This window comes from Lissotriton vulgaris, chromosome 7 (assembly GCF_964263255.1).
Source record: "Lissotriton vulgaris chromosome 7, aLisVul1.2, whole genome shotgun sequence".
Classification (NCBI taxonomy): Eukaryota; Metazoa; Chordata; class Amphibia; order Caudata; family Salamandridae; genus Lissotriton; species Lissotriton vulgaris.
The window spans coordinates 1,203,274,266-1,203,295,934 of NC_141695.1; the positions used below are offsets into that span (position 1 = coordinate 1,203,274,266).

The 21,669-nt window shown below is 42.3% G+C and overlaps 1 protein-coding gene across 1 annotated transcript in view; it reads left to right on the plus strand.

Annotated features, from left to right (window-relative positions):
* Positions 1-21,669, plus strand: part of LOC147703182 (uncharacterized) — a 53,065-nt gene that overhangs the window by 12,030 nt on the left and 19,366 nt on the right. Inside the window, exons 3-8 of the mRNA XM_086929478.1 lie at positions 2,657-2,710; positions 4,401-4,433; positions 15,779-15,835; positions 17,709-17,753; positions 18,958-19,014; positions 19,399-19,431. Of these exons, the coding sequence (XP_086785604.1) occupies positions 2,657-2,710; positions 4,401-4,433; positions 15,779-15,835; positions 17,709-17,753; positions 18,958-19,014; positions 19,399-19,431 (279 nt within the window). The remainder of the gene's footprint in view (positions 1-2,656; positions 2,711-4,400; positions 4,434-15,778; positions 15,836-17,708; positions 17,754-18,957; positions 19,015-19,398; positions 19,432-21,669) is intronic.

A 21,669-nucleotide genomic window follows, 5' to 3' on the forward strand; every position in this document is an offset into this window, starting at 1 on the left:
ACCCACTGATCATTTTGAATGGAGACAAGCCAGAAACAGCATTCGGACTGAACCGGTGGGACCAAAGCATATTCACCACAACTTCACACAACTCCACCTTGTTTTGTACAGCCCACCGAATCCACTCCACCAGAGTGCAGTTCATTTTTTCTATGAGTCCGTTAGCCTGGGGTTGATACAAAGCTATGCCCTTGTGTCATATGGAATTGCTGTCCAAGAAAACCTTAATCTCTCTAGACACAATTGGACTCCGTTAGCAGAAGTAATTTCCTTTGGACAACCCTCCCTTAAAATTTTGTTTTAAAAAACTTAATGACACCTGAGATTTTGGGTCCCTCTATGAGTTTAACTTCCCACCATTTGCTATAATAATCTACAACCACAATGGCAAACCTAAACTTATATGTCAAGGTACTGAAAGGACAAATAAAATCAATTACAAGTGTAGACCTTACACTCTCATGAAGACAGACAGGCTTTAGGGGGACGGCTTCCATTTTCAGACCTTTATCACCACTGGTAGCACATGACACATGCGCGCACAGTTGCTATAATTTCAGCATCCATCCAACCAGTAACTGTCTCTAATCTTTCTCTTGGTGATCGTCTGACCCATATGTCCTTCATCTTATCTCTTAAACCAGTGGGAGGTACAAATTTATCACCTCGGACCAGCATCCCTTTTTCTCGATAGAAAATTCATCAGCCACTATGAAATAAGCTTGCAACCCGGTAGGGCAAGGCCTTCTCTTTAGGCCATCCCCCCATAGCGAATCTCTGAGCAATCTCAAGTTCTTCATCCTTTACTGTTTAATTATTCCACTCCTGTTCCATGAAAGCATTATCTTGACACACATCAATGGTTGCAATTAAACATTCCTCATCATCTTCATCCCATTATCTGGATACTCAGCAGCATTGAGAGGAGAAAGTGATAAATAGTCCGCTCTCGTGTTTTTCCCACCTTGGATGAACTCCACATTGAAATTGTAGTGCAACAGTTTAGAACTTAACCTGGCCATCCTATGGGTATGAGCCTTGATGACCGTGCCCCAAAGAATGCTGACTAAAGTTTGTTATCAGTCCTGAGAGTAAACCTTCTTCCCCATATGAAACATTTGAAATGTTTCACCGCCCAGCAGCAACCCAACAATTCTTTTTCTATGACAGAAAATACTTTTTCGTTTACTCACAAAGACCTGAGCACAAACCCCACCGTTATTTCAGTTGTTCTTTTCACTTGAGCAATGGTGGCACCCTAACCATCATTGCTGTCATGTACAGTGATAATACATTCTCCGGAAGGAACAAATGGTGATAAACCATCATCGGAAACAATGTCATTTTTAAGTGCTTGATATTCGTCTTGGCACAAATCGTCCCACTCAAATGTTTTGTTCTTCTTTGAAAGTTCCCTCAAATGAACTGTTTTTGCAGCAGTTTTTGTTAGATTTTTCATAAGACTCACAAAGCCCTAAGAAAGATGCTACTTATTCCTTACTCTTGGGTGTTGGGGCTACTCGCATCTCAGAAATTATGTGTCCCAAATATTCAATGTTCTCCCTTGAAAATAATTCTTTTTTAAGATTGGCTCAAATTCCAAATTTTTAGCACTTTATCTGGACCGAAGATCACCAGCACAGTTGATACAGTGTAAGAACCATATGATCCAGACTCAATTAAATAAGGCTCAGCCAATAGGGAGACTTGGTTATTGGACCATAACGTGAAGACCAAGGTTCGGATTTTTTTTAAAATGGAATTCTGAATGTGGGGTACATATGTCGTTATTAGAATAATGTAAACGTTGTCCCCTCAGTAAACTAGAATATCAGGGAAGTCATCTAAAAATATTGCAACTTTATAGCATGTGGTTGAAGTTTTATAAACCAGTGTTCCAAAGGATGAAATCCTCTGTGATAGCTGTCCAAGCTCTCCGGGTACTTGGCTTCACGTGTTTTGGCCCTGAGCCACCTCTTTAACAATTGGCAAGATTTTTCAGTTTCCTTCATCAATTAATTTCTCCGGCAGTGCTGATTCCTTCAGAGAGAATAGCACTTTTGTAGACCGAAGATCGAAGTAGATGAGTTGGCTTTTGGATCGTTGTCTATTCATTGCAAAGTGGAAACTAAACAACCCTCCTGTTTTTAGAGACTGATAGTGACAGTAAGGTTTGTTTTGTGAATACTTAACATTGTTACACAATATAAAATATCTAAAACTTCAGTACAGGAGCCTTTAGCTGGACATTGTAAAATTGAGGTTGAGTCATAATAAAGCTGCACATATCAAATATTTTACAGACTTGGTATTTAAAAAAAATTTAGGATTATGGAATTGAGCAGTGCTCTCATATACGCTATTGACCTGTAAACATATATAACACAATTTGAAGAAACGATGACTTTTTTATTGAACGAAGACATATAGATTCAGCTTTGGTTTATTTGTTTCTTCTTTTCAAGTTCCTTTATTCACTGCTAAAATTAGATTACTTTTCACTATGTAAAATGTAGATGACTGAGTTGAGATTTTGTATTAATATGTATTTATATATTTGTATTAAGTATCATGATGAATTCATAAAACATTTTAAGAACACTAATTTCTTCACATTTTGCAAATTATGAATCCAGGTTTTTGTATGTATTTCCAGGATACAATGCAGGTGCATACCCAGGCGCTGGGGTTCAACAGCAATATGGCAATGGTAAGACATTGTTAAGCAGTGCTGTCACCAGCAGGGCTCATCTTAATATTAGTACATATCTCTCCTTGCCCAATGGGTCACTTCAGCAGTAATACTGGGACCAGCTAGCAGCTGTCACTTAAGAGCAGTGCATGGGCCTCTCTCTCTCTCTCTCTCTCAGCAAGCGAGGAGTCACTACAGTTGTATTTCGAGCCCTGGCCAGAAGTTGGCACTCTAAGAGGAAGTATTTTGTTCTTCCGTACCGTAGGCTGTTACTTCAACAGTCCTCACGACCCTCTTCAACAGGTATCCCCACAAGAGCATTCCCTCCCTCCCAACCACAAGGCACTCCCTCTCCACTGCGCGTGTCAGTAGTAGGCCTCGTGACATTTAAATTATGCGTTTTAATCGATGTAATATTGAGAATTTCCTGGTACGCCTGTGTTGAAGTCCCAAAATTACGCCATTAGTCCACTCTTCGTAATTATGTGCTACAAACATGCCATCTGTGATAAAAATGTACTAGCAATGCGCGTGAACAGAAGAATGCGAGTGGATGTCCGCCGTTCTTTGTGTTATTGCTCTATTTCTTTGCGGCTAAATGCATCCTTGCATCAAAAATTGACAAGAGGAAGCATTTTGTACTAAATATAGCGTGAAGTTCCGTATTTTGGTATCACCGTAATTTTGCAAACAATTTGCGTAATTATGCAAAAACGATTTACCTGAATTTCGCACACCCCAGTAAGTAGTAAGTAGCTCTGATAGCTTTTGTTAGCAGGTGTCACAGTTTCTTACTGTCTGCTCCAACGGCTTTATTCATTTTCTGTTTGTTGGCTGGGCTAGCACATGTCAAGGTTCTTTTATGATTTTAAACTTCCGGGTATTACTCAATGGAAGCAACCGTGCCCATATGCGTGGATTGCAGCATCAACATTAAGGGGCCTATTAGGATGGCGGCGGATTTTCGTCCGCCCGCCACCCTAGCGGTGCTGGGACCGGCCACCAGTGGTGCGGCGGTTCCGCACCAGCAATTAGGAAGCCACGCCAAAGGTTTTGGTGGCAACCCCCATCTGCAACATTGTGACGGGTGGTGCACACAGCACTGCCTGCCACAATGCTGTAGCTGCACTCTGTGCATTTGCACGCACAAAGTGGCACCCCCCCATGTGCTCCCCCACCCCCCCAACATCCTGGGGGCCCGCAACGGGATCCCAACTGAGAAAACTGCATGCCTTTCCGTGGCTGCAACGTTGCCACAGAAAGGCTGCTTCCTGCGTTCATCATAATATGGATGGCGGTGTCTAGCAGACACCGCCACCATATCAGTCCCCTTTTCCGCTCGGTCACCTGTGTGACCGGCGGAAGACCGGCGGACGGTCTTCCTGTCCGCCGGGGTCCCCCCGCCATACTAATATGGTGGGGGGAAATGGGATGCGGGCGGAGGAGAATGTCGGGCGGATCTCCACCGCCATGCGGGCGGTGGCGATCCGCCCGACATTCTAATAGACCCCTAACAGTGGCGAAAGGAAAAATAGAAATTATGGTGCTCATAGCTGTTGTCATTCAGCGCCTCACCAACAAACTGATTTGCCTCTTGGCAGAAGCCCTCTTTAATGTATTACTCCTCAGTTGACAGTGTCCCCTCAAAGGTTTCACCTGCCCTCTCTTTTCTGGAATTAACCCTTTGGTTACCCTCTTTCATTCACAGGTGCAGGGCTCGGTTCCAAGCCAGGAAAAGCAGGTTAGTTATCAGACATGTGTCAATGGGTTCTTGAACCACATTAGAGGGGAGACATCTTCCTTTTCACAGGCTTTTTCCTCCTCCACTTCTTTTCTCTGGCCTCCTTGTTCCCTGGTTCCATGATTTTACTGTACCTCTTATTCCATGCTCAGTTCCTTGGTGCATTTAGCTCCCTGCTCAGATTCTTTCTCTGCTCTTCTTGATTGCCCTCACTTCTTTACACCATTTCCACCTGTTTCACCTTTATTGATTCTTCTGTGCACCTTCTTTCCCTTTCCGTTTTTACTCTTGCCACCCTATTTGCATAGATGTCTGCCATTCGGCGCCATTCCGCGCCAGGACAGTCTCAACTAACGGAGCGCGTTATAAATCTATACATAATATAACATAACATAACATTCGTTTGCCTCCTTTCTCTCTGTGTACTTACTGTACACTTAATTTGCTACATGACATCTTTTCTAGACTCTTCTTCAAGTTCCTTTTCCTTCTTCATTAGTCTGTGACACTTCTTCCTTTCTCACTTCTTTTCTTCGTACTTCTACATCCACCCGTTGAAATTCACGCCAGCTTCCATTCCATCTAATTTACTGCAGCATTCCTCTTTGTAGTGTCCTCTGCCAATCCATCCTTCTTTCCTTTCCTCTTTCCTGCTTCTTCCTTTCTACCTTTCTTCCTTCACACTCCTACTTCAGCTCCCTCGTCTTTTCTCCCCTGCAATTGTTTGCTTCATTCCCTGTTCCCATTCGTTCTGACTGCTTTCTTCCTCTACCTCTTTAATTACTGGTTGCAACTTTCTTCCTTTCTCTGTATATCCTGTTCGTACTCCACTTTATTTATCTCTAGTTCCTCATGACGGCTTCACCTCTATGCACTCCAAATGTCCCCTCACTGTCTCCACTTGCTGTACCATGCTGACTTCATTCCACTCTACTTGTATGCCTACCACGTTCAGCTCACTGCCCTCCTCTTGCTTTCTAATTTCCTTTGTTTACACCTCATTGCTACTTCACTTCTCTGTAGTTCATGTGTCCTCTTCACTCCCTTCACTCCCTTTACTTCCTTTTTCCATTCCTTCTATCCTGTTGTCGCTTCTCTTCCTTTGTCTGTACGCTTCTCCCTCACACTTCCTGCTTGTTCTAATTGCCACTGTACTTCATGCTCCCATCTTTCATACTTCTACTTTACCCCTTACTTCCTGTGTATTTCTTCACCCCTTGTCCCCTGTAAATTCTATTTTCAACTACATTTTTTTCACCTTACTCCCTGTACATTCCTATCTCCTTACTTACTGTTTCCACCTTTCTTCTTCTTTACTTGTTCTTCACTTCTTTTTTTATCTGTTTCCTGAACTTTTTTTTTATCTTTATGTTGTTCCTTTCTTATTTCATGTTCCCTCCTCATGCTCTGTACTTCCGTTACCCTGCCATCTTCCACTGAACTATCCATGCCAGCCTTTCTACATTTGTAGTTTCTGTAGCCTCCTTTTATCCATTTACCTTTCAGTTCCCTCCTTTCTGCTTCTGTACTTCAGGTACTCTACTTTATTCTAGTGAACTTCCTGTGCTTTTCATTTTTTGTACTTCCTGTTCCATTTTCTTGTCCTCTTTGTGTCTTTTTCACTACTTTGTTCATTTTAGCGTTCAGAAAAAACACAGGGGCTGATTAGGATGTTGGTCAGAGTTTCCTGCAAACCGACATGCCTGCGGTTTCGAGCCAGACCAACCTCGGGTTGGCAGTCCGAAACAGCAATTACATGGTACGGTCGCAGACTCCCATTTCCTTTTGGGAGCTTGAGAAGTGGTCGGAAACCGGCCGCAGCACAAGCTCCTATTGAGAAATGGGAGCTACTGTAAATCCCTGCACCATCTGGCACACCGTGGAGAGATTTACATGGGGCACCATATGTGCCCCCTCGGCCCCAACTGGAGGTCGCAGAGAGAGGAGGGGCCCTGCTACTGGCCCCGAAAGTCACTTTCCAACAGGCTTTCCATGCCAGAAACCCCAGCATGAAAAGCCTGTCGGAAACCAACATCATAATCCTGACGGCAGAAACACAGTCCACGCGGGATTATGTTTGGAATGATGAACGGTTTGAATTCCGGCCACTGTAATCCTAATACAGCGTTCGGTATTCAAACCAAGAATGACCGTCAGAAAGCCTTCGACACCATCCTAATTAGGCCCATAGAGGTTTAAATATCGTGGGACACAAATGTCATTACAAAATATTGTTACTATCAAAATATTGTGGGACAGATTATTGTTGTATAGAATATCAGATTAATTTTGTATATCATGTTTTTTTCAAGAATATTGTTGTGTTAAATATTGTTTTCATTAATATAGTTGGAAAAATAGAATTTTAAAAATACATTTAAAATGTTTTAGATAATATTTTAATTTTAGATGTTAGTATTGTTAGTGCAATTTTTTTATTTAATACAGTTTGTAATTTTAAGTGTTGAAGTATTTAAATTTTTTGTTTAATTAGTCATTTATAGTTTATTGGCAGGTTGTTGGCTTTGTAGGAGAATAGGGTGGGAAGTTAAAATATGAATATTTAAATGTAATAGTAATTTATTTTTATTGTAAGTCAATAATCTATTGAGTAGTAATTATATTAATTGTTTTTTTGTTTTGTTTAAATCTGTGTTTCAACAAAACATTATGACATATGCATGAGAAATAATATCTGTCCAATCATTTCAACCACATCTAAGATCGTTGAACAAAGTCTCTCAGGCCTCACTCATGAGCCGGGAATGCCCACTGTGGATCCCGGTAAGATTGTAACCACTGTTCCATGAAGGGCAATAGCAAATAGGCCATGACGGCAGAGCGAGAGATAACTATGTATTTGTGAAGTGGTTCTGGTGGTTCCACGTGCAAAGTGTCACAGGTCATACAGTTCATGTGAGCGCACAGATGCTATAGAAAAACAAACAGTAACTCCCAAAAAGCCCCCAACTACAGCAGTTAAGTCTGACTTCTGGTTGCATATTCTTCACTTTGCCCCCCTGTCCCCCACTCCCTCTTCCCCCCTCCCCCCGTTACTGACAACTGTCCCCCCGCCCCCATCCGGCGGTACTCCATAAAACTGCTACGTCACCCACGGCATACAGCTACAACTCTCCCAACTGACGGACTGCATGAATGTCCCTGCGTGGTGGGATGAGGGTGCACCTGACATGCCACCTATCTTAGATTGTAGAAATGCCTCCCTCTTCAACTGGCCGCTGCCCCGGGCTGCCCTCCTCCATGAGTATGAGAGCTTCAAGTAGACCCTTCCATTGCGCTGCTATGGGTGTCTTATGCAGGCCCAGCGTTTCCTCCCGTGTGATAGCCAGTCCCTCTGTTTTGGCCCACGCCAGGAGGGAATACCTCCACTCCCTTATGTGTGGTGGGGATTGCGCTTTCCAGTGCTTCGTTAAGAGGCGCTTGGCAATTACCAGCCCCAGGTCTAGGAAACGAGAGGTGACCTTTGTGGCAGGGGTCCTATGAAATTGATGCAGTAAGTAAGCAGGCCATTCAAAGGGTATGTTACGGCCTATGCATGTGCAGAGTGTCTCACTGATAGCCCGCCAATAGGTATGTAGTACATGGCAGTCCCACAGCATGTGCACTAGGCCAGCCTCTACCTCCGCACAATGGGGACAGGCCCCATCCACGCGGTGAAAGTAACTATTGATCTTTTCGGGGGTGAGGTACGTACTGTGAATTATGAATAATTGAATCTGACGGAACCACATGTTTCTGGGAATGAGAGTAGGGCTCTTCAATACCTTTTCCCTCTCTCTGTTCTCTAGCTGCAGCCCCAAATCTTCTTCCCACTTGCCCCGGAGTGAGTCTAACTTTATCGCCGCATGCGTGCGGAGGGACGCCGCAAACCAACGGATTAAGTGTCGGCCTCGTCCCATAACGTGGTTGTACTGTATGGTGAGATGCTGACTCGGCTCTTCTTTCATGTCCCCCCACCTAGAAGTTTATGTGGTGATCAGAGAACGATGTCTTAAAAACTGTCCCGGTGGAAGCCCCAGCTCTTCAGTAAGAGACTCAAATGGTAGAAGTGCACCATCCTAATACAGGTCCCCTAGCGTCTGAATGCCTGCTTCATGCCACTCCAAAAGCTCCAGAGACCTGAGCGTCCCAGGCCCGCTAGGAGAACCCACTAACGGTATAGCAGGTGCATAGGGAACCAGGCCCCAGGTGACGTATAGGCAGCGGTGGAAAAATTTGTAAGCCCCTGCTAAGAAGAGGGGAGCCGGCGCTGGTATCTTGGCAGCCGGGTGAAAGAGCTTAGTGATACAGTCCAAGGAAAGGGGGCGTTCTGTGGTTGCGGTATCATCCCGGCCTCTGTCCACGAGCCATCGGGCTATCCACTGCAATTGTGCAGCCAAGTAGTAGTGTTCGAAGCAGGGGGCAGCTAGGCCCTCCTGGTCCATGGGCAAGTATAACTTTGCCAGCGCTATCCTATGACACGTGTTACCCCAAAGGAAATCTCTAAGGAGTGCAGCAAGTTTGTTAAAGAAGGCCGCCGGGACATATAATGGTAAGTTAGCGACGCGGAAGGACCACCATTTTAGATAGCGCCACTCTACCTGTGACTGTTAAAGGAAGCGTCCTCCAGAAGTTCATTTGCGACTTGATGGCTGTCACCGCAAGACCCAGATTACCATCAAAGAGGTCAACTGGTTGATGGTAAATCTAGATACCCAGATACTGGAAGGTATCAGCTTTCCACTGCACTTGCGTGCCAGCCAGTACATAACCCGGATCCCCAGCATCTCCCCCAAACGCATAAAGACAGGATTTATGGACATTCACCCTATGCCCAGAGAGAGCAGCAAAGTCGCGCAAGATGTGTTTTAAGCGAACTGGGATTGCTCCCACATCTCTCACAAAGACTAGGAGGTTGTCCGCGTACAGCGAGACCAGGTGCGTTGCATCACCTAGGGGTATTCCATCTCCCAGCTTTGCCCGCAAAGCCGCCGCCAGGGGCTCAATGGCCAACGCGAACAGGAGGGGGGACAGCGGGCATCCCTGCCAGGTTCCCCTACATATCAGAATGGCATCTGAGATGTAAGGCCCTAGCCACACCCGGACTGTGGGATTTTTAAATAACAGGCCCGCCATTTGCAGAAACTCCCAGCCCAACTCATCGTAGCAGTACTGCCGCAAGATAACTCCATTCTAAGCAATCGAAAGCTTGCTCGAGGTCCAGCACCTCGCTCTAGGCAATTCCCTCCCACTATCTGCTGACACCCGAAAGAACCTCAGCAAATTCAACGACGTGCTACGTTTGGGTAAAAATTCATTTTGGTCAGTATGGACCAATTCGGAGACCACCAGCGCCAGACGTTCTGCCAACAACTTAGCAAAGATTTTGTAATCTGTATTCAGGAGCGCCAAAGGCCTGTATGATCCAAGGTTTTCGGGGTCCCTGTCTGGTTTGAGGAGAGACACCAGATAGGCCTCTCGCATGGACGGCGGCAGTGTGTTATCCATCAGGGATGCGGAGTAGAGAGTATGCAGGTGTTGTGCCAAAACTTCCCGGTATGTCTTGTAATACTCAGCCGGCAGGCCATCCGGTCCCGGCATCTTCCCGGACGCCATGGATCAGATTGCCTCCCCGATTTCCTCCAGAGTAAGGGGACTATTAAGTGCCTCTTGATGCGCCCTTGAGGCTGTTGGTAACTGGATAGTTGCAAAAAACTCTCCGGTTCAGGCTCGGAGCAACGCCCCCTGGATTGTTACAGTTTCGCGTAATGGTCCACCATCACTTTGTGTATCTCTTTTTGTGTGTATACTAGAGGGCTCTCTGGTGTGCGAATTGCTCCGATTGGGGCTTGCCTACTCTCTTGCTTCAACAGCCAGGCCAAAAGTAGGGCCGTCCTGTCCGCCTTGGCGTGTGTATGCAAGCTGTATGGGCCACGTAATTGTGGCATCTTAATCTCTCCATAAGATCCGCATGTTGTGCCCTAAGATCCTCTAAGTGTCCTGACCGACCACCCCCACTCTCCCCTTCAACTTCATATTGGAGTAATTGCGTTTCTATATCTGTGAGCGCCAAGGACAGTTGTTAACGTATATTCCACGTGCCCCGAGGCAGTGCCCTCTAATGGCAATTTTGTGGGCATCCCATTCCACCAGTGCAGAGCTCGCCGTCCCCTCATTTTGTTTGAAATATTCCAGGACAGCTGACCCCAGGGATGCACGGAAGTCTGGATCATCCAGTGCAGCAGGCTGTAGGCGCCAGGTGTTTATGGGGGGGCAGCCAGGATCCCAATTCAGTCTTAGCCTTAAAGGATTATGATCGGAGCGCGTTCTACCCAAGTATTCCGCCACTTCATCCACGGGGACCAAGGACTGTGAGCCCACCACCTGATCCAACCGCACATGTAAACCGTGAACTGCAGAGTAATAAGAGTAAATTTGATCTGTGGGATGCAAGACGCGCAATATATCCAGTAGTGCCCAACGTGACAACCAGTCCGAAAGTGCTTTGTGCGTTGGAAGCTGCCATCGCAGTCCAAAGTGGTGGGAAGGACCTGTCTATGTGCACATCAAGGACCAAATTGAAGTCCCCTCTCAACAGCCAGGGCAGCTCACCGTAAGGTGATAGTATCAAGGACAATCTTGCAAGGAACGAGGATTCATCTATGTTTGGGGCATATATGGAGCCTAATAATATCCACTGGCCATTAAGCATCCCTTACACTAGGGTGTATCTGCCATCGGGGTCTGTCACGGTGTCCTTGCAAGTGAATGGGGTGCCCGCCCTCACCCAGACTATTGTGCCCCTCGCATGCACTGAATATGATGTGCCATAGATGTGCCCTCTCCAACGCCTACGCAGTCTATCAAGTTCCAGCTGGGTCATGTGTGTTTTCTGCAGTAATTATATACATTGTTTAGTTGTTAAGTTATTTTTTTAAGTTTAATTTTGGCGGGATAGGCTTTGGAGAGTGCATCAGGATTGAGGGGTAGACGTACCATTATACATTCCTTAAAACAAATCTATAAGAACGCTAAGGCCAGAGTGCAATATGGTCCAAATGGAGAATGTACATGCCCGTTCCAAATTAACAAAGGAGTAAGGTGAGGATATGTGTTGGCCCCCTTCCTTTTTAATCTTTATATAAATGGGTTAGGCCAAGCACTAACGAATACCGGCCAAGATTTTCCCATGATAAAAGGACCGGCCATACCGACATTATTATATGCCAATGATGCCGTTCTGATGTGTCGCACCAAAGTGGGCCTACAAAGATTATAAGATTGTTTTGCATCCTTTATTCATGAGCTAGGACTGAGGGTGAATACAACAAAGACCTTCATTATGAGGTGAGGCTCGGGTTGCAATAAATGTAGAGACATGTAAATTGGTGAAGAAAAAATAGGTTTTATAAACAGTTTTAGTTATTTGGGTATTTTATTTGACCCCAAAGAGACATGGACTCAAGCAATGCAAGCGAGAAAACATGCCTTTATGAAAATGACCACAGTTCTAGTTAATTAAAGGAAAAAAACTGGGCAGGAGGCCCCTGCAAGTGGAAGGGTTTGGGGATATTGCAATGTTCAATTTTTACAAATGATTCAAAATCAGTTTTTAAGATATATTTTGACACTCCTGAGTAGCGCCCCATCGCATGTTTGCCATTCAGAATTGGGGGTTCCCTATATCACAGATTTACTCAAAAGGGAACCAATCATGCTTTGGTATACGATATGATTGTCTGCAGAAACTAATTCAAATCAGGATATTTTAAATGATGTTTAAATATGGATGGTTTTTTAAAGTATGTGCAAGATTTTCTGTATGACTTAGGTTATCCAGAGTTTTATAATGAACCAAGCACAATGAGTAGAATGTCAAGAGAAAAATTGAAAGCTAAAGGTATGTCACTACTCAAAGCACTTAGACCAGCAGCGGAAATATCTAAGCCCACAGTATTGCATAACCAACTGATCTTAACCATCTATAGCAGGGGTCTCCAAATCGGTCCTGGAGGGCCGGATCCATGCCAGATTCTTTGGATATCTCCATTGAGATACATGTAGTTATTTTAAAAATCTGGCATGGATCCGGCCCTCCAGGACCGGTTTGGAGACCCCTGATCTATAGTATCCAACCTAACCTAATTCTAGTCCGTGGAACTTACAATAGACTACTGCAGACAATATTTAGACTTGGGATACTACACAGAATAATTAGTTTCCCAAACATGAATAACTGGACCAGGGTGATGCAATTATGCCCCTGTGATGATAACTCAGAGCAAATAACAATCCATGCAGTTTTCTTCTGTAAATTTCATAATGCACTAAGAAAATAATGGATATTACTTCTTCTAAAGAAGCTTGGCTTTAGACGATGCCGCCCACTTTTTTAGTATTACAGTTTTTAGGAAATGATTATTTAATATGGATTTTATTAATGTTTCTGAAAAGCATTGTAAAATGTAGGAAATCGATAACACTATGATGGCTAAACTGCTTAATAGTCCAGCTACTATAACGAGATGTAAACAGGTGATTTAAGTTTTTAAAGAGAGATTTGTGAAATAATGAGATGATGATAATGTAACATGTATGGTTCGTTTTTATGTGCTTTTATGATTCTCTTAAATAGAAATCAAATAAAGCTTGTTTATCTATCCCACAAAAAAAGTTTAATTTGTTAATTTTTATGTACATTTTAATTATATAATTAGTAATAGAAATTTACATTTTAGTAGCTGGTTCTTGAGTTTAGAGTTTGTTAGGTTGTAGGGCTATAGGGTGGGAAGTTCATTAAAGTATAAATAATTCAAATTGAATGATTACATATTTAATTGTTCATTATTTACATAAATAGTTCAATTGGTATATTATCTTTTACATTTTGAAGTTGAATTTGTATGTTTTTTAATATATTTTAATTTGATTATTACTACTTATTTATATATAGGTAGTGGGTTGCAGAGTTTGGAACAGAGTGGAACGTTATTTAAAATAAAATGTATTTAAATGTAATGCTAGCTTATTGTCTAAGTTAATTAAATATTGTTTGTCTATTTATTATGTACCATACCTAATTGTTAATTGTTTAATTGTTGTAGTATTTTAGTTTTTTTAATGTGTATTTTAATTTTTGTATGTTTATTATGCATGTGTTTTTTAAAATACTGTGTTATTTACTTTTAAGGGAAGGGGATGGAAGGGTATAAAGTTTCCAATATTTTTATATTAATTGTATTTAACCGACTAACTGACAATTAGTTATGTATAGTTTTACTGCTGTACTTAATATTTTAATTATTTGTTTTATTTTAATTCTTGTTTTGGAAATGTTGTAGTATTTAAATATAATAATTTGGTACTGATAAAAAAAAAACGTGTTATTTTTTGTCGTTAGGCAAGTGAATGCTTTAATGAGAAATGTATTCTTTTTATTTTTGTATATTTTTACATGTTTTGTAATTTTATTAAATAATATGATATTATGGAATATAATCTATCAATTTTTATCTTTTATTATAATATTTTTTGTAGACTATTATGACCTGCATTCTTTATATGTAATTTCTTTAAAGCACAACACTTTCCCTGCTGTTGTTTGGACTGGAGTGTGAATAGTAAATCTAACACTCCGAAGTCCAACATTTTCCCTACTGTTGGTAAAACTGGATTTATATTATAATTTATTGTTCATTTTTTATTTTGTTTGTTTTTATTTTAATTAATTATTTGTAATGTTTATATTGGATTTGGTAAGAAAAAAAATTATGGGTCTAATATATTACTATTTATTATATTGGTTAACTTACTTATTACATTTTGTATTTAGAACTTTTTCCAATTTATTATTTACTATTTCTAACTTTTGTGTAGTTTTTTTTAATTATGTACATATTGTGAATATTTGTATATATATGTGTGTGTGTGTATATATAATAATATGTATATATTTTTATTTATTTAATCTTTAATTTGTATATTTTATTTTAATCCATAAGTAACATTATTTTTGTTTATGTAAATAGTTACATTAGGCATATTTTTTAAATGAGATTTATTTTAATACAATATTTTTAAATAAATGTATGTATTTATGTGAATAATTATATACTGATTCTTTTTTCATATATAGTGCTAAATTTCATTGGAGTTTTGGGTTGAACAACTCATATAGTTTGTGTGCATGTATGTATAGATATATATCAGCTGTGGTCTGTGCAGGTAACAGCGGTGGGGCCGTATAAGGAGTGATTTTGAGGGACGGTACAGAGGGAAAATAATTATTTATTTAATTTTCCCTCTGAATCGTCCCTCAAAATCCCCCCTTACACGGCCAAACGGCCCCACGGCTGTTACCTACATGGACCGCTTGCAATATTTTTACCTGTATTTAGACAATATTCCCTCCCACAATATTTTTATTTCCATTATATGCATTGGGACTCCATATTGTGGTAAACAAAAGTTTTGACAGAATATTGTTGTCAATTATATTTTTTAGGATGATATTGTGTCAGTGAACCATCACCACTCCCAGCTTCTTGCTCTGTAGTTCTTACTTCTGACATCCATAATGTCACTTTTTATTTTTTTCTCTAGTCCATTCCCTTCCCATCCTTCAATGTTATTAGTTTCATCTTCACTTTTGACCTCTGTTATTGCAGCTAGTCAATCAACTGTTGGCATGTCTCTGGTTGTTCTATTTTGGACTACTTCCTTTGCCTACTACTAATACCGATAGGAGTCTAGCGACATTAGTAGGCAATTGCGGTTCTTTGGGTTCTGTAAAATTCATGAAATTCTTGAAGAAACTACAATTGAGTTGCAAAATATTCTTAAGCAATTGTGGGTACATTTTTTAACTATAAATGGACTTTGCAGTACTAAATATTGGCAGGTGAGATTTTAATTCCACTGGCTACATTGCGTGCATTACTAGTGTTTCATTTTGTGAGGATGCAAAGGTGTGCAGTTCAGCAAGGGGCAAAGCTTGTTCCTACAAAATAATTTTAGGAGTAAGTTAGGGCTAATTTAAACTTTGTGAAGTGCATGACGATGGCAAAGAATGTTACGGAGACAGTACCACAAATTGGACCACCCCAAGGGAAAAAAATTGAAATTGCCTTAGGAGTTTTGTTTCCTACAGTCGATGAGAAAAACCTATACATTTATTTTGGCTAGATAATATCCCACAAGAACGGAAGAATTTCACCAAAGGCTTTATTTAGGAAGAACATTCATAATGTCCCACTTTTGCTAAGTGCAAACACTTTTACAAAAACATGCTGGCAGATTATAATTTTACACACTACTTAATGAAATCCAAATCTTCTCTTCAACAGGTTATGGAGCTGGTAACGCCTATTTGGGAGCTGGTGCCCAGCAGGGATACCCTAACAGTAAGATTCACATAAGACTGCTATATGCTACATGCCTTGCTATAATGACACTAAGCGAGACTCTAACAACCAGTCTGGACCATATTACACCTATTGCCCCGGGAACGCAACCGGCATGTGCACCCCTGGGGCACTAAGGTATTTCATAAGAGGCTGTGTATTCTTGTGCGACCTCTTCTGTAATACTAATCATGTTGGCACATGTGTGGTGCTAGCACTATAGTGTGAATGTGTTCACACATTTGTATTGGGATGTGACCCCATGCAAATGATGGGATTACTTTGCCTCTGCGCCCGCACCAGTTACAGATGTGGGCGCATAGCTATAGAAGCCCTGTCTGTGCGTCCCTTGAGGACGGCCCTGTCTTCGTATTTCACTGAATGTGCTGCTTCTAGGGCAGCACAGTTCTGTGACTTCCCTGAGGTTAGCACATTGATGGTAATAAGATGCACTGTTTAGAGGTGCGCCATGGCGCAAACAGGGTCAATGCACCCATTACCTAATATGGGTTCTGGTGTATTCTAAAGCCCTTATCCCAAAATCTGTTTTCCTGCCCTCCTGCTATCTAACCTACTCACCCCTCAGGTTCTCAGTTTCTTGCATTCCTTCACTGCAATGTATCTTACAACCACAGATGCTGCAGCTGGCACTGGTCTTGGATCCAAGGCTGGCAAAGGAGGTGAGTTACTGATGGAGGGGATCCTTTGTGCGTGTTCCTCCCTATTTGCTTTCTGCTACCTCTTTATGTTCCTGTGTACTTCATATCCGGTCCTCTTTCTCTTTATTTTCTGTCCAACCTCTTGCTTTATTCTACTGTACTTCTGGGCTCTTTCTTGCAGCTGTACTTCTTGTCTGCTTTCTTCCTGTTTGCTTCCTGTTCTCTCCACCCTTCCTTCCTTGTGTTACATTACCATTGCTTCCTATGTACATCCTCCTCTTCATCCATACTTCTTATGGGCTTCATCCTCTCTTACCTATTCCATCTACTTGATTTCCCTCCAGTTTTCCATTCATTGTGTTATATTTCCCCTTGTTGGACTCCATCTCTGTGCATCCAGCACACACTTTGCTAACTTTATCAGTACTCCCTGCCACTCTTCCTTTGATTGTACTTGTAGTCTACCATACTTTCTCTACTCATCCCGTTCGCATAGCAATACCATATCTTTCTTGTTCCCTTTTATTTTCTTCTATTCTGCATCATGTTACCTCCTCACTTCTTTTCCGAGCAACTCATGTTTATCAGTTAAATCCTAGCCCGATTTACCTGTTTTATTGTATAAGATGTTCTGCATGCATGTTGTCTCTCATGGTGGCTGCAGGGTGACCAACCTCTTCTTTCTGCCTGGCAGGTTATGGAGCTGGGAACGCATACCTGGGAGCTGGTGCTCAGCAGGGATATCCTAATGGTAAGACTCACAATGGCCTACTGTACAGGCCTCACCACAGGGACAGTCTAGGTCAGGCATGCTCTTACCATTTGTTCCAATGACCTCACTGCACAGTTACAATATCCCACTGCTCTGGTCTGTTTTGCCGGCATTAAGATCAGGCCTCTTCTTCTGGCCCGACACAAGGTTGTTATTTATTGACCTCAAAGGAGGATCTCCTAAACTGCTTTCATCATATCACCACCATTCTAAAGCACCTTCCTATTCTACAGGCCTCACTACAGGACCTGTTCATCAGGTCTCGGCACAGGAGTTATTGTACTATCCTTACCTCAGGACATACACAAGCTCCCTCCAGTGTCTACAGTATGTTTTACCTAATGGTTGTCTTCTATACATGTTGCAACATAGTGTCTAGTCTACAAAGTGCTGATGTCTTCTACCCTAATATAACCCTGTTCTCCATCACTCCCTTTCACAGCTGCAGGAGCCGGCACAGGTCTGGGATCGAAGCTAGGCAAAGCAGGTATGTTGCTTCTCTGTTTTTTATGTCTCTGGACTTGTAGAGGGGTCTGGCTGCCGTACTCTTCATTCGAGTCACACGTTTTTATCCTTTCCCTCCTTCCCCTTTCTATCCTGTCTCATGATCGTCATCACAACTCCCTGCTTTCTCCTCACTTCCTTCCTTATCTTTATTGTATCATTCCCTTTCGTGTACAAGAGGCCCTTTCTTGATTATACTTCCTGATGGATTTTCATTTTCGTCCACTGTACTACATGATCTCTTTCTATGCCATTTCTTCCTTTGTACTTCCTGTTTTCTTCTTCCTTCCTCTGTCTCCTGTCCTCACCCCACTATCATCCCTGAGGGAACACCAAATTCTCCTCTCTGTTCACAAGAGGATTCCCACACAATTTTGATAATCTTGAATAGATTTCCAATGTTTATTCCTTTTGGTATTTTTCAATGATAGTCATTTTATTCACTAAACGTTCCACAAATAAGGCATTATCAATTAAACTTCATATCCAATGCATTTCGGGCATTAGCGATGCCCTTCATCAGCGAATGATAATGCCTGTTCTTGACCGTGGTTGTTATGTGCTTATACGCATAGTTGAGCAGCCTCGTGGCAGCCTCTTAACTTGTGTTTCTCCTACACGAAGTGAACAGAGAGGAGAATTTGGTGTTCCCTCAGGGATGATTCCAGTGACCCACTGGAATCACTTGTGTGACTGACTTAGTGGGGCGCCTGAGGGGTTATGACACCACCTGCGGAGAACCCAAAAGCCAAATAAATAAATAAATAAACACAAAAGCTGTGCACCCTTCCAATTCAAGTTACCTCACCCAACTATCTTCATCTATACTGTTAGCTCTACTATTAATTCATTTAACCGTGTTACCTCACTCTCACTTCCTTTCTTTACTCCTTATTCTCTCCTTTCTTCCTTAGTCTGCAATTTTTTTTAATCTCAACTCACTTCCAATCGTTCTATCTTGATTGCCGTCCTATGTACGTCCTGTTTTCTTCTCTTCTAAAGGCACATTGTGCTCCATTAAAAGTCTAACACTAACAATGTCTGCGTACGTCCTGTTGCCTACTACCTGCCTCTGCTGAAACTGTCTCTGACCCGACTCCTCGGATGAACACTTCTGCTTTTTCTTTGTATCAATATTTACAATCGTAAGAGGCTGGTAAGACCAACCTTCTCTCTTTGTCTGGTAGGTTATGGAGCAGGAAACGGTTACCAAGGCGCTGGGCCACAGCAAGGGTACCAAAATGGTAAGCCCCATGTGGGACAAAGCTAAGTGTTGGTCATTGACGGATAAGTACCATAAAATATCAACCACGGCCTGCATATTCTACATAACCCATCACACTACATCCCAGCCAGGGACATTGGTATAGAGATATATTTGAGCATTTACATATAAAGCGAGCATTACCAAACACCTGGCAACCGATCCATTGGTGATGCTTCACAGATTGAAATGGAGTCTCACTCTTCTGATACCACTAGTCTCATTGTATCCCGACTTCAATAGAGTATCAATAATTTCCCTCATTCTGGCCTTCGTCACATCAATGGAGATGTCATATTAGCGTATCCTTGCTGTCGTTCACAGCAGATTCTCACCCAGGCCATGGTTTTTTCTTTTACTCCAGGTGGTGCCGGACAGGGGAAGGTGAAAGATCCAGGTATGAAACTGTTTGTATTTTTTGAGAATTGATCTTCAGCCTTCCCTTGGATTTCGTCTGGGGCCTGTTCCCCCCCTAGCTTATTATTTGGTCAACTTGGCCCACCCTCAGCTCCTCACTACCTGTGCTCTCCTCATCTCAGCTCCTCTCTGTTTGTGCTATGCCCTCTCACAGCTCCTTGCTGTCCGGAACTATCCTGGCATTGGCCGACCCCAGCTCAAGCCCACGTCTTCACAATCTGGGGTAGCTCATCCTGAAACCTTCATTGTCTGCATCTCATCCCACCCTTAGCCCTTAACTCTCTGTGCTCTGTCCACACTCGGCTTCTCACTGTGGGGCATATTTACAAACCCCTATCGCCACAGGGCTGTCACTTTTATTGATGTTCCTGTGGCTATAGGGGCTTTGCCTTATTTGCAAGGCAAGTTAAGCCACTTAACGTGGCTTAACACTGGCTTTTAAATATGGCACCCTTTCACGCTACACTTAGCCTGAAAGGGGCAGGCAATGGGTGCTGTGGTGGGCATTCCACCACAACACCCATTGATTTTGACAATGCCCCATACTCAAAAGTTTTCCCTGATCTTACCCTGGCGAAACGAGGAGATATGCTTTATTTCTCCTTGTTTTTGGTGTTTCTATGTGTGCTGCATAGTGCAGCATACATAGAAACAGCAAAACGCCATTGAAGGGACACCTTCCTGCACATAAACTATCATTCCCCTCAACACAGGCACCCTTGCACTATGCATCACTACGTTTGTAAATATACCCCTGTGTGCTCTCTTCCCACCCTAAGCCTCTCTCTGTCGAGGTCTCTGCATTCCCAAAGCTGGCTGCTGTTTGAAGTCGGCATACGCTCACATCTCAATAGTCTATTCCAGCCGTCCGCAGTTTCTTACAGCCTTGAACTCTTCAGATCACTACAGCTTCTCACTGTCTCAGCCTACCTTCAGCTCCTCATTGTCTGAACCCAAGCCCACTCCGCTTTCTCCCCTGTATACCACCTTCAATACATCAAGAATATTTTTACATGAAAATTCCACAGGGTTTGATCTTTCATTGGCATTTGAGTGTTAAGAGTTTACCGTGGGGAATGCTCTTATCTGTATACAAGTTCTGAAAGCGCTCCACTCACACCTCAGTTTGCAAATGGTAGTCGACACAGGATACAACTTGTCGGCTTCCATGAGCAATTATCCCCCAGAATGATTTATTGTCTCCTGCCTTTCTGCTTCCACTAAGTCATTCCCCACCTCATTTTCCCATCTTATTCCAGCCCTGGCCAGAGTAACCTCATACATTCTTCTGGCCAATGGGATTTCTGTATGGTTTCTAACTTTAATTAACTTTATTAGATCTGCCTTGGTGAGTCTTCATTGGTTATTCAACCATGGATGTTGTGGGGTAATTTTATTTAAGTTACTGCATTTCCTAGTTAGAAATGCCTAAAGTCTACTGAGCTGCCCATCATATAAATTAAGTATATGCTTTGGGTATAAACCATGGGCCCCAGGGGATCTCAAATGTTCTAGTGTATCTCCAACAGTAAATTTTTGCTAATAATGTCAAATCACTAGAGACAGATACCCATTTTAAGGCCCTCTTGTTATTTGTAAGACTTATGTCATCCTGGAGCTTGGAATTAGCGCACATGGCATGCAGATCCACATGCTCTTTTAATCTCAGTTTTAGTGCATTATTATCACTATAATGGCCATGTCCAACAGGCATGACCACAGTTGGAGTGGTAATGATATATAATCAGTGCAACTCAATTCATTTAGCCTCTTGAAAGAACAGACACCAGCCTGATCAGACACTGATCTACCATTGCAGGCTCTTAGACCCAAGCTCAAGGATTAACTCAATAGTTGATTAGCTACCACCATCCACCTTTTAATGGAGTCAAGATCTAGCTGTGGAACACACCAGGTTGCATCTTCTTCCTCTACCAGGCTAGGAGCCGAAATGGTTCAAAGGTTACATTCAATCACCCGCAACAATCAGAGGGATTCATAGTGGTAAGAGGTCAATTGAATGTTCTAGAATAGTAAGGGTACTACATGCCTTGTTCGTTACATTAAATTCTATTTTAAACATAAAAGATGTAAAACGTTTTCCCACCACTTTCACGAGAAACATCAAAAATATGCGGGGTATCTAAATTTAACCTCCTGATCCTACAGTTCAGGGAATTCTTTACCCAGATAACTAGACCACCAGCACGCTGCCTCT